Raw genomic sequence first — 25,538 nt, forward strand, 5'->3', positions numbered from 1 at the left:
GAGATGGGGTCTTGCTATGTTGCCCAGGCTGATCTCAAACTCCTAGACTCAATCGATCCACCGGCCTCGGCCTCTCAAAGTGCTGGGATTACAAGCGTGAGCCACCGCGCCTGGCCAGCCTTTTCTAGCTCCTGTTGACTCCTGGTGTTCCTTGGCTTGTGAAAACATCACTCCGATCTCTGCCTCATTGTCTCTGGGCATCTTTCCTGTATGTCACACCTCTCTCTCTTTTCTCTGACAGGTATTCGGATTTAGGGCCCATCCTAAATCTGATCTTGAGATCCTTGACTTAATGACATCTGGAAAGCCCCTGTTTCCAAAGAAGGTCGAGTTCCCAGGTACCAGGAGTTAGGACTTGAGGATATATTTTGGGGTGATCTTATTCAATGTGCCATACCATGCTTTAGCCTCAACTGGTGGCTCTTGCTGTTAAGAAGCAGTGACTGCCTGCTGGCACTAGAAAGCCAAGAAGTCCATCCACCACCATTGGTGTGTGCATGGGTTGGGGTGGCCCCAGCTCTATCTCAACCTCCACAACTCAGCCAGGAGCCAGTGACCTTATGGAAAAGGAATAGACCCAGGCTACCTAGCTCTTGTGTGGCAGAGCAGAATGTGCACCTAGGACTGGGGGACCCCAGCTCATCCCAGTGCCTCCCATAACATTGTAGAATATTCTAGAGTGATCAGGGTGGCCAGAACAGGCATCATTTACTCTCATTTTCCAGGGGGAAATGGAAGTTCAGAGAAGTTCGCTGGATTGCACAAGGTCATAGAGCGGTGTACAGGTTGGTCTTGGAGACATAGCAAGGACCCTCCCTCCACACCCCATGGGGGCTCCCCACACTGCCACTGCCTCTTCAGGGGAGCTGCCACTATGGACTTCATTGACTGATTTTGTCACAAGCAGAAATATGTCCTGGAGGTGGCAGGAGGAGACAGTTTCAAAGCTTGGTGATGGTCTTCAGACTTGTCCTTGAAGAGCCTTCTAATGTGTGTCCCCAAGAATGCCACGATGTGAAAGATTTGCCTGAAAAACCAGCTGCCTTAATTAAATAATATCTATTTTATTTTAGAGACAGGGTCTTTCTCTGTTGCCCAGGCTGGAGTGCAGTGGCACAATCATAGCTCACTGCAACCTTGACCTCCTGGGCTCAAGTGAGCCTTTTGTGTCAGCCTCTTAAGTAGCTGGGACTACAGATGTGCACCACCATGCCCAGCTAATTTTTAAATTTTTTGTACAGGTGGAGGTCTCGCTATGTTTTCCAGGCCGGGGCTTGAACTCTTGGCCTCAAGCAAACCTCCTGCCTCAGCCTCCCAAAGTGCTGGGATTACAGGTGTGAGCCATTGTCCCCAGCCTTAATCTTTTTAAAGAAAAATCCAAATACATGTGGAATGTAGAAGCAGTAAACACTGTAAATGGGCAAGAAAGGACTCAACTTAATTCATTTAATGAGATACCATGTCATTACTTTCACACAGAAAAAAGCCACCAAACTTTACCTGCTTAGCAGGAGAGGGAGATGGCATCTTTAATGACCAGTGGCTGCAATGTAGGCAAATAGGCAATTTTTGTTAAGCATTTTGACTACAAAGGTCTGGGGAATCCCAGCTTGGAAATTGTTACCAGTGAATGATTTTCCATGGGTTCTCCAAGGGGTGACATAAGGCATACCTATAATAAAATAAAATAAAATAAAATAAAATAAAATAAAATAAAATAAAATAAAACAATAAAATAAAGTAAAATAAAATAAAATAAAATAAAATAAAATGTATATAGGCAGGGCACGGTGGCTCATGCCTGCAATCCCAGCACTTTGGGAGACCAAGGCGGGCAGATCACGAGGTCAAGAGATCGAGACCATCCTGGCCAACATGGTGAAACCCCATCTCTACTAAAAACACAAAAATTTAGCTGAGCCTGCTGGCAGGGGCCTGTAGTCCCAGCTACTCGGGAGGCTGAGGCAGGAGAATCGCTTGAACCTGGGAGACAGAGGTTGCAGTGAGCCAAGATCGCACCACTGTGCTCCAGCCTGGGTGACAGAGCGAGATTCCTTCTCAAAAAAATAAAAATAAACTAAAATAACGTGTGTGTGTGTGTATATATATATATATACAACATATATACATATACACACATACATTTATATATTGACACACATTTATTGTGTTTTACAAATTATAAAACGAGTTGTGGTGGTACACGTCTGTAGCCCCAGTACTCAGGAGGGAGGGAGGATCACTTGAGCCCAGGAGTTCCAGGCACAGTGAGCTAGGATCTCACCACCGCGCTCCAGTCTGGGGGCACATTGAGAACTAGCCTCTCTCTCTTTTTGTTGTTGTTGTTGTTGTTTTGTTTTTGAGATGAGTCTCACTCTGTCGCCCAGGCTGGAGTGCAGTGGTGCCATCTCTGCTCACTGCAAACTCCACCTCCCAGGTTCAAGTGATTCCCCTGCCTCAGCCTCCCGAGTAGCTGGGTCTATAGGCGCGCCACCACACTCAGGTAAATTTTTGTATTTTTAGTAGAGATAGGGTTTCACCATGTTGGCCAGGATGGTCTTGATCTCTTGACCTCGTGATCCCGCCCGCCTTGGCCTCCCAAAGTGCTGGGATTACAGGCGTGAGCCACCATGCCTGGCCAGAGACCTTGTCTCTTAAAAGAAAAATTATAAGATGAAAACATATTCATCTTGGAACATTTAGAAAATATAGACAAACACAAAGAGGAAAACCTTCCTTTTTTTTTTTTTTTTTTGAGATGGAGTCTCTCTCTGTTGCCCAGGCTGGAGTGCAATGGTGCCATCTTGGCTCACAGCAACCTCCACCTCCCGGGTTCAAGCGATTCTTGTGCCTCAGCCTCCCGAGGAGCTGGGATTACAGGCATGTGCCACCATGCCTGGCTAATTTTTGTATTTTATTAGAGACAGGGTTTCACCATGTTGGCCAGGCTGGTCTTGAGCTCCTGACCTCAGGTGATCCACTTGCCTCGGCCTCCCAAAGTGCTGGGATTATAGGCATAAGCCACCATGCCCAGCCTGAAAAAATACCCCCTTAACCTTAACATTCAGGTAAACATTGTTAACATTTTATTTCTATGTATTTAGATTTATTCTATGGACGGTTTATATTTTAATGGCTGATTACTATTCTGTTCTATGGAATACCACAGTCATATAACCAGTCCCCTATTTGTCTATTCTTGGACATGTGTACCTCTGTTTTTTACTATAATAAGTAACGAGGCAATAAACAGTCTTGTATAAATTTTATTTTATATCTGCATGAGATTAATTTAGGATGAATAACTAGAAATGTCATCGTTAAAATGATATCAGCAGCTGGGTGTGGTGGCTCATGCCTGTAATTCCAGTGCCTTGGGAGGCTGTGGTGGGACAATCACTGGAGGTTGGGAGTTGAGACTAGCCTGGGCAAGATAGTGAGACCCCCATCTCTACAAAATGTAAAAAATTAGCTGAGTATGGTGGGGCCTGTAGTCTCAGGTACTCTGGAGGCTAAGGTGGGAGGATCATTTGAGCCCAGGAGTTCAAGGCTGCAGTGAGCTAAGGTTGTGCCACTGCACTCCAGCCTGGGTTACAGAGTGAGACCCCCAACTCCTGAAAAAAAAATGGTATGACTCTTCCAATGGTCCCTGATGCATATTTTCAAATTATCCTTTAGAACTGTGATGCCAAGTCAACATCACATGAAAAGGCCCCAACCAACACCAGCTATTATAGTCATCTATCATCATGATGGGTGCAATTTGATAGACGAAGAAGAAATCATATTTTGCTGTATTTTGGATTTCTTTGCTTCCTGGTGAAATTTATATGCTTTTTCCTTCTCTTGGGCTTGTTGGCTATTTGAGTTTCTTTGGAGAAGAAGCTCAGTTTTCCTTTGCCCAGCTTCCTTGTGGAGCACCCTGACCCTGGAGGTTGACCTGGGGAAGGACCGCCACACTTGCTCCGTTACATCCTTTGGGGACACCGTTGCCACCAGAATCCCAGGCTGGGAGGAGTCTGAATCTCTTCACCCAGAGCACGGTTCCCTTGTCCCTCCTGCAGCGAGTGAAGAACCTTGGCTTGGTGGAGTTTGCCAGCTCGGGGGACGACGGGGAGGGCAGAGCCGAAGCCTTTAGCCTGGGGCTCCCACTTAGTGAGCAGGCAAGGGCTGCAGGAGCCGGAGAGAAGGAGCGTCAGGAGGTAAGGGTGTCCTAGGAACTGAATGTGAGATTTCAGAAAGAGGAAGGGCAGCTAGATGAGATGGATGGGGATTCGGTCACTTAGAGCTCAAGCTTGGTGTGACCTGCGAGGGCAACTGTTGTGGAGATGTGAGTGGTTAAGGACAAATTGAATGGTAACAAATCGGAGAAAATGGTATGAATCCAGGAACAAAGGCAAAAGAGAGCAGGAATGTTCAGAACGGTCCCCTGCATTCCACAGAGTGTCCCTGCCTTCTTTGGGTCCCTCAGTGGCCCACCATGTCACTGCCTTGGCCTCACCAGCCTGTGTCCCTCCATTGCCCCTTCTTCTTGCAGCCTCCAGGGCACAGCTGCTGCTGCTTTTTTTTTTTTTTTTTTGAGATGGAGTCTCACTCTATTGTCCAGACTGGAGTGCAGTGGTGCAATCTCAGCTCACTGCAACCTATGCCTCCTGGGTTCAAGCGATTCTCCTGCCTCAGCCTCCAGAGTAGCTGGGACTACAGGTGCCCGCCACCATGCCCAGCTAATTTTTACATTTTTGTAGAGATGAGATTTCACCGTGTTGGCCAGGCTGGTCTCGAACTCCTGACCTCAGGTGATCCTCCTGCCTTGGTCTCCCAAAGTGCTGGGATTATAGGCGTGAGCCACCATGCCCAGCCTCCAGGGCACAGCTTCTAAGGCACAGTTGGGATCATGGCTTTTTACTGAACTTAGTCAAGTCCAAACCCCATTTCTAGGCTGGTTCACACCCATTTTCCTAGCTTCCTTCTGCCTTACTGTCTTCCCTCACCCCAAACACACAGTGAACACTTTTACTCACCTCTGGGACCCCACACATGGTGTTCTCCTGCCCTGAAAACTTCCCCTTCCTCCTCTTTATTCCTCTAGCCCTTTACTGGAGCTAAAAGTAAAAGTCATTTTTCTTTCTTTCTTTTTTTTTTTTTTTTAAGAAACAGGGTCTTGCTCTGTTGCCCAGGTTGGAGCGCAGCGGCCCAATCATAGCTCAGTACAGCTCTGAATTCCTGGGCTCCAGTGATCCTCCCACCTCAGCCTCCCAAGTAGCTGAGACTACAGGGACACAGCACCATGCCTGACTAATTTTTTGTTGAGATGGGGTCTTATTATAATGTCCAGGCTGATCTCAAACTCCTGGGTTCAAGCAGTCCTCCCCCGCTTGGCCTCTCAAAGTCCTGGGATTACAGGCATGAGCTGCCATATCTGGCCTTTTTGTTTTGTTTTGTTTTGTTTGAGATAAGGTCTTTCTCTGTTACCCAAGCTGGACTGCAGTGGTGCAATCATAGCTCACTGCAGCCTTGAGCTCCTGGGCTCAAGCAATTGTCCTGCCTCAGCCTCCTGAGTACCTGGAACTGACTACAGGTGCATGTACCACACTGGGCTAATATTCAAAATTTTTTTGTAAAGACAGGATCTTGATATGTTGCCCAGGTTGGTCTTGAACTCCTGGCCTCAACTAATCTTCCCACCTTGGCCTCCCAAAATGCTGGGATTACAGGTATGAGCCACCACACCTGGTCAAAAGCCATCTTTAGAATGTGCTTGAATTCTATGTTATAATCTGAGTGACCTTGGAAATTATTTATCCTTAGAACCTTGATTCCTATGTAAAATAGAAATAGCGGCCGGGTGCTGTGGCTCACACCTGTAATCCCAGCACTTTAGGAGGCCAAGGTGGGTGGATCATGTGAGGTCAGGAGTTCAAGACCAGCCTGGCCAACATGGCAAAACCACGTCTCTACTAAAAATACAAAAAGTAGCCAGGTTCTGTGGTGGGCACCTGTAATCCCAGCAACTTGGGAGGCTGAGGCAGGAGAATTGCTTGAACCCAGGAGACGGAGGTTGCAGTGAGCCGAGATCCTGCCACTGCATTCCAGCCTGGGCAACAGAGCAAGACTCTGTTAAAAAAAAAAAAAAAAAAAGAAAGAAAGAAAAAGAAATAGCCGTGTCCACCTTGCAGACTTGTTGTGATGTTGTGATGTTTATATTTGGTAACTAAGAAAAAGCATGCTTTAGATTTTCCAGCATTCACTGACTCATTCACTGAGAAAGTCTAATTGAGCCTCTACAGGGCCAACTGAACAGGGCCGAAATGTTCTCTACCCTCACGAAGTCCACAGCCTACAAGGGCAAAGATATTCCCAGGCAGTTACAGAATCACTGAGTTCCGGTTAATATGTCCTGTGATAGGGTGAGTACAGGAATCTGATCCATAACCAATAAATGCCAGCTCTCCCCACCCCGTTCATACCTCCTGAGTCGTTATGGAGATGACCATAAACTTCCTTTATATGCTTTTTCATTGTTTGACTTGTGACAACAGACACATTCTACTTTTATAACTTAAAAATTCCAGTAAAATTTATGAGTAAACCCAAGAGACTCCCATTTTTAAAAGAAGGAAAAAATGACAAGTCAAGTATCACCTCCTCCTGGAAGCCTCCCTTGATGACAGGCAGGAAAGTCCACAAGTCCACCCTGCTGCATTGAGCCCTGCCCTGCCTTCATGTGGGCCTCTGCTGTCTCCTCGTTGTACTGAGGGTCTAGGAGCCTCCATGAGGGGCGGGGGGTACATCTGCCTTTGATCTCAGCATTACCAGATGGCACCATGCTCTTGGTGTCCCAAACAAAGAATTGGATATGACACATACAAATAGCAAAGCAAGCAGCAAAAGTTTGTTACGTATAGTATTACACTCTCAAAGAGGGGAGAGCGGACTGATCTCTGTGAGGTGAGATCAGCATCAGTTTGGTGTACTTTGCATCTTTTTTTCTTTTTTTTTGACAGAGTCTCGCTGTGTCACCCAGGCTAGAGTGCAGTGGCATGATCTTGGATCACTGCAACCTCTGCCTCCTGGGCTCAGGCAATTCTCCTGCCCCAGCCGCCCAAGAAGCTGGGATTACAGGCGCCCACCACCATACCTGGCTAATTTTTATATTTTTAGTACAAACAAGGTTTCACCATGTTGGCCAGGCTGGCCTCGAACTCCTGACCTCAGGTGATCCTCCTGCTTTGGCCTCCCAAAGTGCTGGGATTACAGGTGTGAGCCACCATGCCCGACCACTTTGCGTCTTTTTATGTGTTTTTTTTTTTTTTTTCCTTCTCTTCCCAAGGCTGTCTAATCTTTAGCCAGCTTCTGCCTTTTGATTGATAGGTGTGTTACTTAGTAACTTTGGCCTCTGTGTGCTTGCACATCGCCTCCATCTCATAATCTTAAGTACAGGCATGATATGCAGTCCACGTAGGTGAGCTGTAATGAGCTGATTATCATACAGGGTTACGTTAAAGAAACTTTTTCTCTCTAACGGACATGCCTAGCCCTGAGGAGCTACCCCTTACTGGTTTGGTCTGGATCTTGCTGGCCATGGGATCTCCTTTTTATTTTTTTGAGATGGAGTCTCACTCTGTTGCTCAGGCTGGAGTGTAGTGGCTCACAGTCTCGGCTCACTGCAACTTCTGCCTCTTGGGTTCAAGAGATTCTCCTGCCTCAGCCTCCTGAGTAGCTGGGGATTACAGGCACCCACTACCACACCCAGCTAATTTTTGTATTTTTAGTAGAGATGGGGTTTCACCATGTTGGCCAGGCTGGTCTCAAACTCCTGACCTTAAGTGATTGAGGGCCTTCCAAAGTGCTGGGATTACAAGCATGAGCCACTGCACCCGGCCAAGGGGAGCAGAGTTTTAAAGGATAACTTGGTGTGTCAGGGGAGCCAGTGAGTCAGGAGTGCTGATTGGTCAGGGATGAAATCACAGGGAGTAGAAGCTGTCTTCTTGCACTGAGTCAGTTCCTGGGTGGGGGCCACAAGATCAGCTGAGCCAGTTTATTCATCTGGGTGGTGCCAGCTGATCCATCAAGTGCAGCGTCTGCAAAATATCTCAAGCACTGATCTTAGGAGCAGTTTAGGGAGGGTCAAAAATCTTGTAGCCTCCAGCTGCATGGCTCCTAAACCATCATTTCTAATCTTGTGGCTAATGTTAGTCCTACCAAGGCAATCTAGTCCTCAGGCACGAAGAAAGTCTGCTTTGGGAAAGGGCTGTTACCATCTTTGTTTCTTCCAAAGTTAGTTCAGCCTGCTCCCAAGAATGAACAAGGACAGCTTGGAGGTTAGAAGCAAGGTGGAGCCGGTTAAGTGAGATCTCTTTCACTGTCTCAGTCATAATTTTGCAAAGGCGGTTTCAGCTGGAGGGCTGAGTTTTCCTGTGGGTGCAGAAAGGCAGGGTGGCTGAGGATTGTGGTGGCCTCTGGACGAGACACAGAGGAGGTTTCTGAGAGGTGACTGGGGGAGGTGACCTCAGAGACCAGGAGGCCAGAGGGGTCCCTCGCTCAAGTGAGGGAGGAAGCCTGTGGGAAGGAACGCCTGCGTGAGCCTGTTTTGAACCCTGCCACCCTCACTTTGGTGCCGGCCTATCCTCTGCCATCCTCTCTGACCCTTGTATTCAGGGCTCAGAGATGCCCCACCTCCACCTTGGCAGCCCCTGGAGCACAGCCCCTCCACTTCCATCAGGTTGAACTAGACAAAACTTAGCTCATAAACGAGAGGATTGGGCAAAACCACAAATGTCCACCGACTTCAAAACAAACATGTGGCCGGTGTGTGCCTCAAGCCTGTAATCCCAGCACTTTGGGAGGCCGAGGTGGGAGAATCACGAGGCCAGAAGTTTGAGACTGGCCTGGGCAACATAGCAAGTTCCTATCTCTAAAAAAACAAAATTTTAAAATTAGCGGGGCATGGTGGCACACCCCTGTAGACCCAACGATTTGGGAGGCCGAGGCAGGAGGATCGCTCCAGCCTAGGAGTTTAAGGCTGCAGTTACTCCAGCCTAGAAGTAGCATGGTGATATAGTTTGAATATTTATCCCTTCCCAGATCTCACGTTGAACTGTAATCCCCAGCCTAGGTAACAGAGTGAGGCTCTGTCTCAAAAAAAAAAAAAAAAGAAAAAAGAAAAGCCATCAAAACCCAAAAATCTCCCCCAAACACCAAGCAATCTTTTCCATCTTTTTCATGAAGTTACAATTCCACAAAATCTTAGGCATCATTGCCTTTGACCCGAACTGTATTGATCAATGATTTGATAGTGCTCTGTCTACCCCTCCACCCCGGCCTTCCATCCTGGTCCAGCTTCTAGCCTCTCCCTGTGACTGTGTGTCTTTTTCATGACTCGGTAAAACTGGGGCCATCTGGGATGGCGGAGGGTGCCTCTGCTCTGGAGCACTGAACTGTCTCCTCTGCCAGGGGCCAAGGTTGGCCCTCCTGAGACAAGTGAGAAAAATGCAGCTCCCGGCATCTTGGAGATTGACAGATGGGACAAGAGGCCACACAACCTGTCCTCTCAAGGAAGTCCCTTATACATCATCCTGTAGAATTCCTAGTAACTCCTGGGCTGATGGCACTTCTCTCACAGATTCTGTGCATATACAATCTGATTCATTTCATAGGCAGGATGAAGAAAGCCAGGGATTATATGTCCGTCTTACATAGGAAAATGGAATCCTACATGTACTGTCCCATGTTCTAAGTAGCACAGAGAAAATACAGTAGCCCCTCCAGTCCAGGGCCAAGATAATGCTTTTTTTTTTTTTTTTTTTTTTTTTTTTGAGATGGAGTCTCACTCTGTCACCGAGGCTGGAGTGCAATGGTGCAATCTCGGCTCACCGCAACCTCTGCCTCCCTGGTTCAAGCGACTCTCCTGTCTCAGCCTCCCAAGTAGCTGGGATTACAGGCGCATGCTACCATACCTGGCTAATTTTTATATTTTTAGTAGAGACGGGGTTTCGCCATATTGGCCAGGCTGGTCTTGGGCTCCTGACCTCAAGTGATCTGCCTGCCTCAGCCTCCCAAAGTGCTGGGATTACGGGCGTGAGTCACTGCGCCTAGCCTAGTTAGTGATTTTTTTTTTTTTACAGTTGCAGCCTTTTGAGTGGGCCTGAACCAGAGTGCAGGAGGCACTCCATGGGCAGGCTACGAGGGCTGCAGGATGACCAGGTAGAGGTGGCAGTGTTCCAAGAAGGGTAATGATAGCCTTTGAATATTTGTCCTCACCTAAATCTCATGTTGAGTTGTAGTCCCCAGTGTTGTAGGCGGGGCCTGGTGGCAGTTGTTTGGATCATGGGGGCAGATCCCTGCTGAATGGCTTGGACCATCCCCTTGGTGATGAGTGAGCTGTCATTCTGAGTTCACACAAGATCTGGTCTTTTAGAAATGTGTGGGCTGGGCGCGGTGGCTCATGCCTGTAATCCCAGCACTTTGGGAGGCCGAGGCAAGCAGGTCACCTGAGGTCAGGAGTTTGAGACCAGCCTGACCAACATGGAGAAACCCCATGTCTACTAAAAATACAAAATTAGCTTGGCATGGTGGTGCATGCCTGTAATTCCAGCTACTTGGGAGGCTGAGGCAGGAGAATCGCTTGAACTGGGGAGGCAGAGGTTGCGGTGAGCCAAGATCGTGCCACTGCACTCCAGCCTGGGCAACAAGAGTGAAACTACGTCTAAAAAAAAAAAAAAAGGAAAGAAAAGAAAAAAAGAAAAGAAGCGTGTGGCATTGGCTGGGCTTGGTGGCTCACGCCTGTAATCCCAGCACTCTGAGAGGCCAAGGCAAGCAGATCATTTGAGGTTAGGAGTTTGAGATCTGCCTGGCCATCATGGTGAAACTGTCTCTACTAAAAATACAAAAATTAGCCGGGTGCAGTGGTGGGTGCCTGTAATCCCAGCTACTCAGGAGGCTGAGTCAGGAGAATCACTTGAACCCAGGAGGCAGAGGTTGCAATGAGCCGAGATCACGCCAATGCACTCCAGCCTGGGTGACAAGCTGTCTCAGAAAAAAAAAGAAAGAAAGAAATGTGTGGCACCTCCCCTACCCTCTTTGCCTCTCTCTTGCTCCTGCTTTCCCCATTTGACCAGCCTGTTCTCCCTTCATCTTCCGCCATGATTGGAGGCTTCCTGAGGCCTCCCTAGAAGCAAACACCAGCACCATCTTCCTGTACAGCCTGCAGAACTGTGAGCCAATTAAATCTCTTTTCTTTATAAATGACCCAGGCTCAGGTATTTCTTTATAGCAATGCAGGAAAGGCCTAATAGAGGTGGCTAGCTCTTGTGTATGTAAATGCATCTGGAGAGAAAGGACAGAGAGAATTGTCCATGGAATGGGTGACTGCCTTAGCTCTTCTGTTTTTCCTGGGTTGGTGGTGGGTTGGTGGTGGGTTGGTGGCAGCTGCAGGGTTAGAGGTCAAAGGGGTCTCTCAGATGTCAAGGATGAGGAAGAGAGACTTGTCAGACCAGATATGGTTTGGCTGTGTCCCCACCCAAATCTCATCTTGAATTGTAGCTCCCATAATTCCCATGTGTTGTGGTGTTGTGAGAGGGACCCAGTGGGAGATAATTGAATCATGGGGGCAGTTTCCCCCATACTGTTCTTGTGGTAATGAATAAGTAAGTCTCACGAGATCTGATGATTTTATAAGGGGAAACCCCTTTCACTTGGCTCTCATTCTCTCTGTTGCCTGCTGCCATGTAAGATGTGCCTTTCACCTTCCACCATGATTGTGAGGCCTCCCCAGACATGTGGAACTGTGAGTCCATTAAACCATTTTTTCTGTATAAATTACCCAGTCTCTGGTATGTCTTCTTCTTCTTCTTCTTCTTCTTCCTTCTCCTTCTCCTTCTCCTTCTCCTTCTCCTTCTCCTTCTCCTTCTCCTTCTTCTTCTTCTTTTTTTGAGACAGAGTCTCACTCTGTCACCCAGGCTGGAGTGCAGTGGTGCGATCTCAGCTCACTGCAACCTCTGCCTCCTGGGTTCAAGTGATTCTCCTGCCTCAGCCTCCCAAGTAGCTGGGATTACAGGTGCCTGCCACAACACCCGGCTAATTTTTGTATTTTTAGTAGAGATGGGTTTCACAATGATGCCCAGGCTCATCTCGAACTCCTGACCTCAAGTGATCTGCCACCTCGGCATCCCAAAGTGCTAGAATTATAGGCATGAGCCACCACACCTGGCCTTGGGTATGTTTTTATCAGCAGTGTGAAAATGAACAAGTACGATGTGTGAGCCAGACAATACAAGGTCTGCAAAACGCAGAATGTGAGGAACAAAAGGAATGTGTGTGGGGGCATTTGTGGGAGTACAACCTTCTTCTGGAATTGATGCCTGAGCATCTTGATAGATGAACATGTCCCAGTGTGGCTAGGGTGGAATGAGCAGGCAATACTGGACAGAGACATATAAGTACAGTTCTCCACAACCATACAGATGTGAAAACCCAGAGCCATACTACTAACAATTCAAGTTCATTTTTTTTTTTAGATGGTGTCTCACTCTTTCACCAGGCTGGAGTGCAGTGTCATGATCTCAGCTCACTGCAACCTCCACTTCCTGGGTTCAAGCGATTCTCATGCCCTAGCCTCCCAAGTAGCTAGGATTACAGGTGTACACTACCACACCTGGCTAATTTTTTTGTATTTTTAATAGAGATGGGGTTTCACTATGTTGGCCAAACTGGTCTTAAACTCCTGACCTCAAGTGATCTGCCTGCCTCGGCCTCCCAAAGTGTTGGGATTATAGGCGGGAGCCACCTCACCTGGCCCTAAAAATTCAAGTTACAAATTACAGTCAAGACTCAGAAAATTATCTAGTGATACCTTGCCCACTAGCCAAACCGTTATATTCCACAGAAGACACAGGGGTCTATAACAGGGGTCCCCAAACCCCTGGCCCCAGACCAGAACTGGTCCATGGCCTGTTAGGAACAGGGACACATGGCAAGAAGTGAGTAGCGGGCCAGCGAAGCTGAGCTCTGCCTCTTCTTGGATCAGCAGCGGCATGAGATTCTTCCAGGAGGACAAAGCCTGTTGTGAACTGTGCGTGCAAGGGATTTAGGTTGCACTCTCCTTATGAGAATCTAATGGTAAATGTAATGTGCTTGAATCATCCCAAAACCATTCCTCCAATAGCCAACAGCTCAAGTCCTTGGGAAAATTGTCTTAGATGAAATCGGTCCCTGGTGTCAAAAAGGTTGGGGACTGCTAGTTTACACCATCAGTAAAATTTGTTCAAATCTACAGATTCACCTTACCCTTCCTATGCCCCTGAAAGGGAAACTTGAGCTTCAATAACATGGGCTGACCAGGTGTCTTCCAGCCCGGATGTGTCAGGATTGACTGCCACCAAACGTAAGGAGAGAGCCATAAATCATAGCACTTTCTCTGGTTTCTCTCAAATCACAGGCTCAACAGTAAACACCAGTATTGGAGGTAATACAACTTCTGCATCCACATCCCGTTCAAGTGACCTTTTTAACACCTTTAGTAGCCATGGGGTGGCAGTCACATTTACCATGGGCTCAACTGCAACAACACACCTCCCTGACAGCTCCACAAACTCAGGCCAAAGAGAGGAATCAACAGTAACACACAACAACCCAGAAGCAACAGGAACAACACTCTTCCCTACCCGCTCCACAACCTCAGTTCTTCTTGGAGAACCTACAACCTCACCCAGCAGTTCAGCCTCAATGGAAACAACAGCGTTACTTGGCAGTACCACAACAGCAGGCCTGAGTGAGAAATCTACCACCTTCTACAGTAGCCCCAGATCACCAGACACAACACTCTCACCTGCCAGCACGACAAGCTCAGTCGTCAATGAAGAATCCGCCACCTCCCACAGCCGACCAGGCTCAACGCACACAACAGCGTTCCCTGGCAGTACCACCATGCCAGGCCTCAGTCAGGAATCTAAAGCTTCCCACAGCAGCCCAGGCTCCACAGACACAACACTGTCCCCTGGCAGTACCACAGCATCATCCCTTGGTCCAGAATCTACTACCTTCCACAGCAGCCCAGGCTCCACTGAAACAACACTCTTACCTGACAACACCACAACCTCAGGCCTCCTTGAAGCATCTACGCCCGTCCACAGCAGCACTGGATCGCCACACACGACACTGTCCCCTGCCGGCTCTACAACCCGTCAGGGAGAATCTACCACCTTCCAGACCTGGCCGAGCTCAAAGGACACTACGCCTCTACCTCCTAGTACCACATCAGCCCTTGTTGAGCTATCTACAACCTACAACAGCAGCCCGAGCTCAACTCCAGCAACCCACTTTTCTGCCAGCTCCACAACCTCGGGCCGTAGTGAGGAATCGACAACAGTCCACAGCAGCCCAGTTGCAACTGCAACAACACCCTCACCCGCCCGATCCTCAACCTCAGGCCTTGTTGAAGAATCTACAACCTACCACAGCAGCCCGGGCACAACTCAAACAATGCACTTCCCTGAAAGCTCCACAACTTCAGGCCGTAGTGAAGAATCAACAACTTCCCACAGCAGCACAACACACACAATATCTTCACCTCCCAGCACCACACCTGCCCTTGTTGAAGAATCTACAAGCTACCACAGCAGCCCGGGCCCAACTGCAACAACACACTTCCCTGACAGCTCCACAACCTCAGGCCGTAGCGAGGAATCAACAGCATCCCACAGCAGCCCAGACGCAACGGGAACAACAGCCTTACCTGCCCGCTCCACAACCTCGGTTCTCGTTGGAGAATCCACGGCCTCACCCATCAGTTCAGGCTCAATGGAAACAACAGCATTACCCGGCAGTACCACAACGCCAGGCCTCAGTGAGAAATCTACCACTTTCTACAGTAGCCCCAGATCACCAGACACAACATTCTCACCTGCCAGCACGACCAGCTCAGGCGTCAGTGAAGAATCCACCACCTCCCACAGCCGACCAGGCTCAACGCACACAACAGCATTCCCTGACAGCACCACCACGCCAGGCCTCAGTCGGGAATCTGCAACTTCCCACAGCAGCCCAGGCTCAATGGATACAACCCTGTTACCTTCCAGCACCACCAGCTCAGGCCCCAGTCAGGAATCAACAGCTTCCCACAGCAGCCCAGGTTCAACTGACACAGCACTGTCCCCCGGCAGTACCACAACTTTATCCTTTGGTCAAGAATCTACAACCTTCCACAACAGCCCAGGCTCCACTCACACAACACTCTTCCCTGACAGCACCACAAGCTCAGGCATCGTTGAAGCATCTACACGCATCCACAGCAGCACTGGCTCACCACACACAACGCTGTCCCCTGCCAGCTCCAGAAGCCCTGGCCTTCAGGGAGAATCTACTGCCTTCCAGTCCCACCCAGCCTCAACTCACACAACGCCTTCACCTCCTAGCACCACAACAGCCCCTGTGGAAGAATCTACAACCTACCACCGCAGCCTGGGCTCGACTCCAACAACATATTTCCCTGCCAGCTCCACAGCTTCGGGCCACAGTGAGAAATCGACAGCATTCCACAGCAGCCAAGGTGGAAGTGGAACAACACCCTCACCTGCCCACTCTACAAACTCAGATCGTGGACAATCTACAACCTCACCCATCAGTCCAGGCTCAACTGAAATAACAACGTCACCTGGCAGTGCCACAACACCAGGCCTCAGTGAGACATCTACCACCTCCTACAGCAGCCGCAGATCACCAACCACAACACTCTCACCTGCCACGATGACAAGCCTAGGCATCAGTGAAGAATCCACAACCTCCCGTAGCCAACCAGGCTCAGCTCACTCAACAGTGTCACCTGCGAGCACCACCACGCCAGGCCTCAGTGAGGAATCTACCACCGTCTACAGTGGCAGCCCAGGCTCAACTGAAACCACAGTCTTCTCTCACAGCACCACAACCTCAGTTCGTGGTGAAGAACCTACAACCTTCCACAGCCGGCCAGCCTCAACTCACACAACACTGTTCACTGAGGACAGCACCACCTCGGGCCTCACTGAAGAATCTACAGCATTCCCCGGCAGCCCAGTCTCCACCCAAGCAGTGTTACCTGCCACCCTCACAACCACAGACCTCGGTGAGGAATCAGCAACCTTCCCCAGCAGCTCAGGCTCAACTGGAACAACACTCTCACCTGCCCACCCCACCACCTCAGGCCTTGTTGGAGAATCTACACCCTCACCCCTCAGTCCAAGCTCAACCAAAACAACAATTTTACCCGGCAGTCCCACAACACCAAGCCTCAGTGAGAAATCAACCACCTTCTACACTAGCCCCAGATCACCAGATGCAACACTCTCACCTGCAACCACAACAAGCTCAGGCGTCGGTGAAGAATCCAGCATATCCCATAGTCAACCAGGCTCAACGCACACAACAGCGTTCCCTGACAGCACCACCATGTCAGGCCTCAGTCGGGAACCTACAACTTCCCACAGCAGCCAAGGCTCAACAGACGCAACACTGTCCCCTGGCAGTACCACAGCCTCATCCCTTGGCCAACAATCTACAACCTTCCACAGCAGCCCAGGCGCCACTGAAACCACACTCTTACCTGACGACACCACAACCTCAGGCCTCGTGGAGGCATCTACACCCATCCACAGCAGCACTGGCTCCCTACACACAACACGGACCCCTGCCAGCTCCACAAGCGCTGGCCTTCAGGAAGAATCTACCACTTTCCAGAGCTGGCCAAGCTCAAGTGACACAACACCTTCACCTCCTAGCACCACAGCAGCCCCTGTTGAAGTATCCACAACCTACCACAGCCGCCCGAGCTCAACTCCAACAACATACTTTTCTGCCAGCTCCACAAACTTGGGCCATAGTGAGGAATCAACAACAGTCCACAGCAGCCCAGATGCAACTGGAACAACACTCTTCCCTACCCGCTCCGCAACCTCAGTTCCTCTCGGAGAACCTACAACCTCACCCAGCAGTTCAGCCTCAATGGAAACAACGGCGTTACCCGACAGTACCACAACAGCAGGCCTGAGTGAGAAATCTACCACCTTCTACAGTAGCCCCAGATCACCAGACACAACACTCTCACCTGCCAGCACGACAAGCTCAGGCGTCAGTGAAGAATCCGCCACCTCCCACAGCCGAACAGGCTCAACGCACACAACAGCGTTCCCTGGCAGTACCACCATGCCAGGCCTCAGTCAGGAATCTAAAGCTTCCCACAGCAGCCCAGGCTCCACAGACACAACACTGTCCCCTGGCAGTACCACAGCATCATCCCTTGGTCCAGAATCTGCTACCTTCCACAGCAGCCCAGGCTCCACTGAAACAACACTCTTACCTGACAACACCACAACCTCAGGCCTCCTTGAAGCATCTACGCCCGTCCACAGCAGCACTGGATCGCCACACACGACACTGTCCCCTGCCGGCTCTACAACCCGTCAGGGAGAATCTACCACCTTCCAGACCTGGCCGAGCTCAAAGGACACTACGCCTCTACCTCCTAGTACCACATCAGCCTTTGTTGAGCTATCTACAACCTACCACAGCAGCCCGAGCTCAACTCCAGCAACCCACTTTTCTGCCAGCTCCACAACCTCGGGCCATAGTGAGGAATCGACAACAGTCCACAGCAGCCCAGTTGCAACCGTAACAACACCCTCACCCACCCGCTCCACAACCTCAGGCCTTGTTGAAGAATCTACAACCTTCCACAGCCGGCCAGCCTCAACTCACACAACACTGTCCACTGAGGACACCACTACCTCGGGCCTCACTGAAGAATCTACAGCCTTCCCTGGCAGCCCAGTCTCCACCCAAGCAGTGTTACCTGCCACCCTCACAACCGGAGACCTCGGTGAGGAAACAGCAACCTTCCCCAGCAGCTCAGGCTCAACTGGAACAACACTCTCACCTGCCCGCTCCACCTCCTCAGGCCTTGGAGAATCTACAACCTCACCCCTCAGTCCAAGCTCAACCAAAACAACAATTTTACCCCGCAGTCCCACAACACCAAGCCTCAGTGAGAAATCAACCACCATCTACACTAGCCCCAGATCACCAGATGCAACACTCTCACCTGCAACCACAACAAGCTCAGGCGTCGGTGAAGAATCCAGCATATCCCATAGTCAACCAGGCTCAACGCACACAACAGCGTTCCCTGACAGCACCACCATGTCAGGCCTCAGTCGGGAACCTACAACTTCCCACAGCAGCCAAGGCTCAACAGACGCAACACTGTCCCCTGGCAGTACCACAGCTTCATCCCTTGGCCAACAATCTACAACCTTCCACAGCAGCCCAGGTGCCACTGAAACCACACTCTTACCTGACGACACCACAACCTCAGGCCTCGTGGAGGCATCTACACCCATCCACAGCAGCACTGGCTCCCTACACACAACACGGACTCCTGCCAGCTCCACAAGCGCTGGCCTTCAGGAAGAATCTACCACTTTCCAGAGCTGGCCAAGCTCAAGTGATACAACACCTTCACCTCCTAGCACCACAGCAGCCCCTGTTGAAGTGTCCACAACCTACCACAGCCGCCCGAGCTCAACTCCAACAACATACTTTTCTGCCAGCTCCACAACCTTGGGCCATAGTGAGGAATCAACAACAGTCCACAGCAGCCCAGATGCAACTGGAACAACACTCTTCCCTACCCGCTCCGCCACCTCAGTTCCTCTTGGAGAACCTACAACCTCACCCAGCAGTTCAGCCTCAATGGACACAACAGCGTTACCCAGCAGTACCACAACAGCAGGCCTGAGTGAGAAATCTACCACCTTCTACAGTAGCCCCAGATCACCAGACACAACAATCTCACCTGCCAGCACGAGAAGCTCAGGCGTCAGTGAAGAATCCGCCACCTCCCACAGCCGAACAGGCTCAACGCACACAACAGCGTTCCCTGGCAGTACCACCATGCCAGGCCTCAGTCAGGAATCTACAGCTTCCCACAGCAGCCCAGGCTCCACAGACACAACACTGTCCCCTGGCAGTACCACAGCATCATCCCTTGGTCCAGAATCTACTACCTTCCACAGCAGCCCAGGCTCCACTGAAACAACACTCTTACCTGACAACACCACAACCTCAGGCCTCCTTGAAGGATCTACGCCCGTCCATAGCAGCACTGGATCGCCACACACGACACTGTCCCCTGCTGGCTCTACAACCCGTCACGGAGAATCTACCACCTTCCAGACCTGGCCGAGCTCAAAGGACACTACGCCTCTACCTCCTAGTACCACATCAGCCTTTGTTGAGCTATCTACAACCTACCACAGCAGCCCAAGCTCAACTCCAGCAACCCAATTTTCTGCCAGCTCCACAACCTCGGGCCGTAGTGAGGAATCGACAACAGTCCACAGCAGCCCAGTTGCAATCTCAACAACACCCTCACCCGCCCGCTCCACAACCTCAGGCCTTGTTGAAGAATCTACAACCTACCACAGCAGCCCGGGCACAACTCAAACAATGCACTTCCCTGAAAGCTCCACAACTTCAGGCCGTAGTGAAGAATCAACAACTTCCCACAGCAGCACAACACACACAATATCTTCACCTCCTAGCACCACACCTGCCCTTGTTGAAGAATCTACAAGCTACCACAGCAGCCCGGGCCCAACTGCAACAACACACTTCCCTGACAGCTCCACAACCTCAGGCCGTAGCGAGGAATCAACAGCATCCCACAGCAGCCCAGACGCAACGGGAACAACAGCCTTAACTGCCCGCTCCACAACCTCGGTTCTCGTTGGAGAATCCACGGCCTCACCCATCAGTTCAGGCTCAACGGAAACAACAGCGTTACCCGGCAGTACCACAACGCCAGGCCTCAGTGAGAAATCTACCACTTTCTACAGTAGCCCCAGATCACCAGACACAACATTCTCACCTGCCAGCACGACCAGCTCAGGCGTCAGTGAAGAATCCACCACCTCCCACAGCCGACCAGGCTCAACGCACACAACAGCATTCCCTGACAGCACCACCACGCCAGGCCTCAGTCGGGAATCTGCAACTTCCCACAGCAGCCCAGGCTCAACGGATACAACCCTGTTACCTTCCAGCACCACCAGCTCAGGCCCCAGTCAGGAATCAACAGCTTCCCACAGCAGCCCAGGTTCAACTGACACAGCACTGTCCCCTGGCAGTACCACAACTTTATCCTTTGGTCAAGAATCTACAACCTTCCACAGCAGCCCAGGCTCCACTCACACAACACTCTTCCCTGACAGCACCACAAGCTCAGGCATCGTTGAAGCATCTACACACGTCCACAGCAGCACTGGCTCACCACACACAACGCTGTTCCCTGCCAGCTCCAGAAGCCCTGGCCTTCAGGGAGAATCTACCGCCTTCCAGTCCCACCCAGCCTCAACTCACACAACGCCTTCACCTCCTAGCACCACAACAGCCCCTGTGGAAGAATCTACAACCTACCACCGCAGCCTGGGCTCGACTCCAACAACATATTTCCCTGCCAGCTCCACAGCTTCGGGCCACAGTGAGAAATCGACAGCATTCCACAGCAGCCAAGGTGGAAGTGGAACAACACCCTCACCTGCCCACTCTACAAACTCAGGTCGTGGACAATCTACAACCTCACCCATCAGTCCAGGCTCAACTGAAATAACAACGTCACCTGGCAGTGCCACAACACCAGGCCTCAGTGAGACATCTACCACCTCCTACAGCAGCCGCAGATCACCAACCACAACACTCTCACCTGCCACGATGACAAGCCTAGGCATCAGTGAAGAATCCACAACCTCCCGTAGCCAACCAGGCTCAGCTCACTCAACAGTGTCACCTGCGAGCACCACCACGCCAGGCCTCAGTGAGGAATCTACCACCGTCTACAGTGGCAGCCCAGGCTCAACTGAAACCACAGTCTTCTCTCACAGCACCACAACCTCAGTTCGTGGTGAAGAACCTACAACCTTCCACAGCCGGCCAGCCTCAACTCACACAACACTGTTCACTGAGGACAGCACCACCTCGGGCCTCACTGAAGAATCTACAGCCTTCCCCGGCAGCCCAGTCTCCACCCAAGCAGTGTTACCTGCCACCCTCACAACCACAGACCTCGGTGAGGAATCAGCAACCTTCCCCAGCAGCTCAGGCTCAACTGGAACAACACTCTCACCTGCCCGCCCCACCACCTCAGGCCTTGTTGGAGAATCTACACCCTCACCCCTCAGTCCAAGCTCAACCGAAACAACAATTTTACCCGGCAGTCCCACAACACCAAGCCTCAGTGAGAAATCAACCACCTTCTACACTAGCCCCAGATCACCAGATGCAACACTCTCACCTGCAACCACAACAAGCTCAGGCGTCGGTGAAGAATCCAGCATATCCCATAGTCAACCAGGCTCAACGCACACAACAGCGTTCCCTGACAGCACCACCATGTCAGGCCTCAGTCGGGAACCTACAACTTCCCACAGCAGCCAAGGCTCAACAGACGCAACACAGTCCCCTGGCAGTACCACAGCCTCATCCCTTGGCCAACAATCTACAACCTTCCACAGCAGCCCAGGCGCCACTGAAACCACACTCTTACCTGACGACACCACAACCTCAGGCCTCGTGGAGGCATCTACACCCATCCACAGCAGCACTGGCTCCCTACACACAACACGGACCCCTGCCAGCTCCACAAGCGCTGGCCTTCAGGAAGAATCTACCACTTTCCAGAGCTGGCCAAGCTCAAGTGACACAACACCTTCACCTCCTAGCACCACAGCAGCCCCTGTTGAAGTATCCACAACCTACCACAGCCGCCCGAGCTCAACTCCAACAACATACTTTTCTGCCAGCTCCACAAACTTGGGCCATAGTGAGGAATCAACAACAGTCCACAGCAGCCCAGATGCAACTGGAACAACACTCTTCCCTACCCGCTCCGCAACCTCAGTTCCTCTCGGAGAACCTACAACCTCACCCAGCAGTTCAGCCTCAATGGAAACAACGGCGTTACCCGGCAGTACCACAACAGCAGGCCTGAGTGAGAAATCTACCACCTTCTACAGTAGCCCCAGATCACCAGACACAACACTCTCACCTGCCAGCACGACAAGCTCAGGCGTCAGTGAAGAATCCGCCATCTCCCACAGCCGACCAGGCTCAACGCACACAACAGCGTTCCCTGGCAGTACCACCATGCCAGGCCTCAGTCAGGAATCTAAAGCTTCCCACAGCAGCCCAGGCTCCACAGACACAACACTGTCCCCTGGCAGTACCACAGCATCATCCCTTGGTCCAGAATCTACTACCTTCCACAGCAGCCCAGGCTCCACTGAAACAACACTCTTACCTGACAACACCACAACCTCAGGCCTCCTTGAAGCATCTACGCCCGTCCACAGCAGCACTGGATCGCCACACACGACACTGTCCCCTGCCGGCTCTACAACCCGTCAGGGAGAATCTACCACCTTCCAGACCTGGCCGAGCTCAAAGGACACTACGCCTATACCTCCTAGTACCACATCAGCCTTTGTTGAGCTATCTACAACCTACCAGAGCAGCCCAAGCTCAACTCCAGCAACCCACTTTTCTGCCAGCTCCGCAACATCGGGCCCTAGTGAGGAATCGACAACAGTCCACAGCAGCCCAGTTGCAACCGCAACAACACCCTCACCCGCCCGCTCCACAACCTCAGGCCTTGTTGAAGAATCTACAACTTACCACAGCAGCCCGGGCTCAACTCAAACAATGCACTTCCCTGAAAGCTCCACAACTTCAGGCCGTAGTGAAGAATCAACAACTTCCCACAGCAGCACAACACACACAATATCTTCACCTCCTAGCACCACACCTGCCCTTGTTGAAGAATCTACAAGCTACCACAGCAGCCCAGGCCCAACTGCAACAACACACTTCCCTGACAGCTCCACAACCTCAGGCCGTAGCGAAGAATCAACAGCATCCCACAGCAGCCCAGACGCAACGGGAACAACAGCCTTACCTGTCCGCTCCACAACCTCAGTTCTCGTTGGAGAATCCACGGCCTCACCCATCAGTTCAGGCTCAACGGAAACAACAGCGTTACCCGGCAGTACCACAACGCCAGGCCTCAGTGAGAAATCTACCACTTTCTACAGTAGCCCCAGATCACCTGACACAACATTCTCACCTGCCAGCATGACCAGCTCAGGCGTCAGTGAAGAATCCACCACCTCCCACAGCCGACCAGGCTCAACGCACACAACAGCATTCCCTGACATCACCACCACGCCAGGCCTCAGTCAGGAATCTGCAACTTCCTACAGCAGCCCAGGCTCAACGGATACAACCCTGTTACTTGCCAGCACCACCAGCTCAGGCCCCAGTCAGGAATCAACAGCTTCCCCCAGCAGCCCAGGTTCAATTGACACAGCACTGTTCCCAGGCAGTACCACAACTTTATCCTTTGGTCAAGAATCTACAACCTTCCACAGCAGCCCAGGCTCCACTCACACAACACTCTTCCCTGACAGCACCACAAGCTCAGGCATCGTTGAAGCATCTACACGCGTCCACAGCAGCACTGGCTCACCACACACAACGCTGTCCCCTGCCAGCTCCAGAAGCCCTGGCCTTCAGGGAGAATCTACCGCCTTCCAGTCCCACCCAGCCTCAACTCACACAACACCTTCACCTCCTAGCACCACAACAGCCCCTGTGGAAGAATCTACAACCTACCACCGCAGCCCGGGCTCGACTCCAACAACATATTTCCCTGCCAGCTCCACAGCTTCGGGCCACAGTGAGAAATCGACAGCATTCCACAGCAGCCAAGGTGGAAGTGGAACAACACCCTCACCTGCCCACTCCACAAACTCAGGTCGTGGACAATCTACAACCTCACCCATCAGTCCAGGCTCAACTGAAATAACAACGTTACCTGGCAGTGCCACAACACCAGGCCTCAGTGAGACATCTACCACCTCCTACAGCAGCCCCAGATCACCAACCACAACACTCTCACCTGCCACGATGACAAGCCTAGGCATCAGTGAAGAATCCACAACCTCCCGTAGCCAACCAGGCTCAGCTCACTCAACAGTGTCACCTGCGAGCACCACCACGCCAGGCCTCAGTGAGGAATCTACCACCATCTACAGTGGCAGCCCAGGCTCAACTGAAACCACAGTCTTCTCTCACAGCACCACAACCTCAGTTCGTGGTGAAGAACCTACAACCTTCCACAGCCGGCCAGCCTCAACTCACACAACACTGTTCACTGAGGACAGCACCACCTCGGGCCTCACTGAAGAATCTACAGCCTTCCCCGGCAGCCCAGTCTCCACCCAAGCAGTGTTACCTGCCACCCTCACAACCACAGACCTCGGTGAGGAATCAGCAACCTTCCCCAGCAGCTCAGGCTCAACTGGAACAACACTCTCACCTGCCCGCCCCACCACCTCAGGCCTTGTTGGAGAATCTACACCCTCACCCCTCAGTCCAAGCTCAACCGAAACAACAATTTTACCCGGCAGTCCCACAACACCAAGCCTCAGTGAGAAATCAACCACCTTCTACACTAGCCCCAGATCACCAGATGCAACACTCTCACCTGCAACCACAACAAGCTCAGGCGTCGGTGAAGAATCCAGCATATCCCATAGTCAACCAGGCTCAACGCACACAACAGCGTTCCCTGACAGCACCACCATGTCAGGCCTCAGTCGGGAACCTACAACTTCCCACAGCAGCCAAGGCTCAACAGACGCAACACTGTCCCCTGGCAGTACCACAGCCTCATCCCTTGGCCAACAATCTACAACCTTCCACAGCAGCCCAGGCGCCACTGAAACCACACTCTTACCTGACGACACCACAACCTCAGGCCTCGTGGAGGCATGTACACCCATCCACAGCAGCACTGGCTCCCTACACACAACACGGACCCCTGCCAGCTCCACAAGCGCTGGCCTTCAGGAAGAATCTACCACTTTCCAGAGCTGGCCAAGCTCAAGTGACACAACACCTTCACCTCCTAGCACCACAGCAGCCCCTGTTGAAGTGTCCACAACCTACCACAGCCACCCGAGCTCAACTCCAACAACATACTTTTCTGCCAGCTCCACAAACTTGGGCCATAGTGAGGAATCAACAACAGTCCACAGCAGCCCAGATGCAACTGGAACAACACTCTTCCCTACCCGCTCCGCAACCTCAGTTCCTCTCGGAGAACCTACAACCTCACCCAGCAGTTCAGCCTCAATGGAAACAACGGCGTTACCCGGCAGTACCACAACAGCAGGCCTGAGTGAGAAATCTACCACCTTCTACAGTAGCCCCAGATCACCAGACACAACACTCCCACCTGCCAGCACGACAAGCTCAGGCGTCAGTGAAGAATCCGCCATCTCCCACAGCCGACCAGGCTCAACGCACACAACAGCGTTCCCTGGCAGTACCACCATGCCAGGCCTCAGTCAGGAATCTAAAGCTTCCCACAGCAGCCCAGGCTCCACAGACACAACACTGTCCCCTGGCAGTACCACAGCATCATCCCTTGGTCCAGAATCTACTACCTTCCACAG

At 51.4% G+C, this 25,538-nt stretch overlaps 1 protein-coding gene across 1 annotated transcript in view; it reads left to right on the plus strand.

Moving 5' to 3' along the window:
- The window catches only part of MUC12 (mucin 12, cell surface associated), a 56,571-nt gene that overhangs the window by 7,892 nt on the left and 23,141 nt on the right, over positions 1–25,538 (plus strand). Inside the window, exons 2-4 of the mRNA XM_054560320.2 lie at positions 13,436–14,959; positions 17,135–17,590; positions 19,421–25,513. Of these exons, the coding sequence (XP_054416295.1) occupies positions 13,436–14,959; positions 17,135–17,590; positions 19,421–25,513 (8,073 nt within the window). The remainder of the gene's footprint in view (positions 1–13,435; positions 14,960–17,134; positions 17,591–19,420; positions 25,514–25,538) is intronic.

This window comes from Pongo abelii, chromosome 6 (assembly GCF_028885655.2).
Source record: "Pongo abelii isolate AG06213 chromosome 6, NHGRI_mPonAbe1-v2.0_pri, whole genome shotgun sequence".
NCBI classification, from domain to species: domain Eukaryota; kingdom Metazoa; phylum Chordata; class Mammalia; order Primates; family Hominidae; genus Pongo; species Pongo abelii.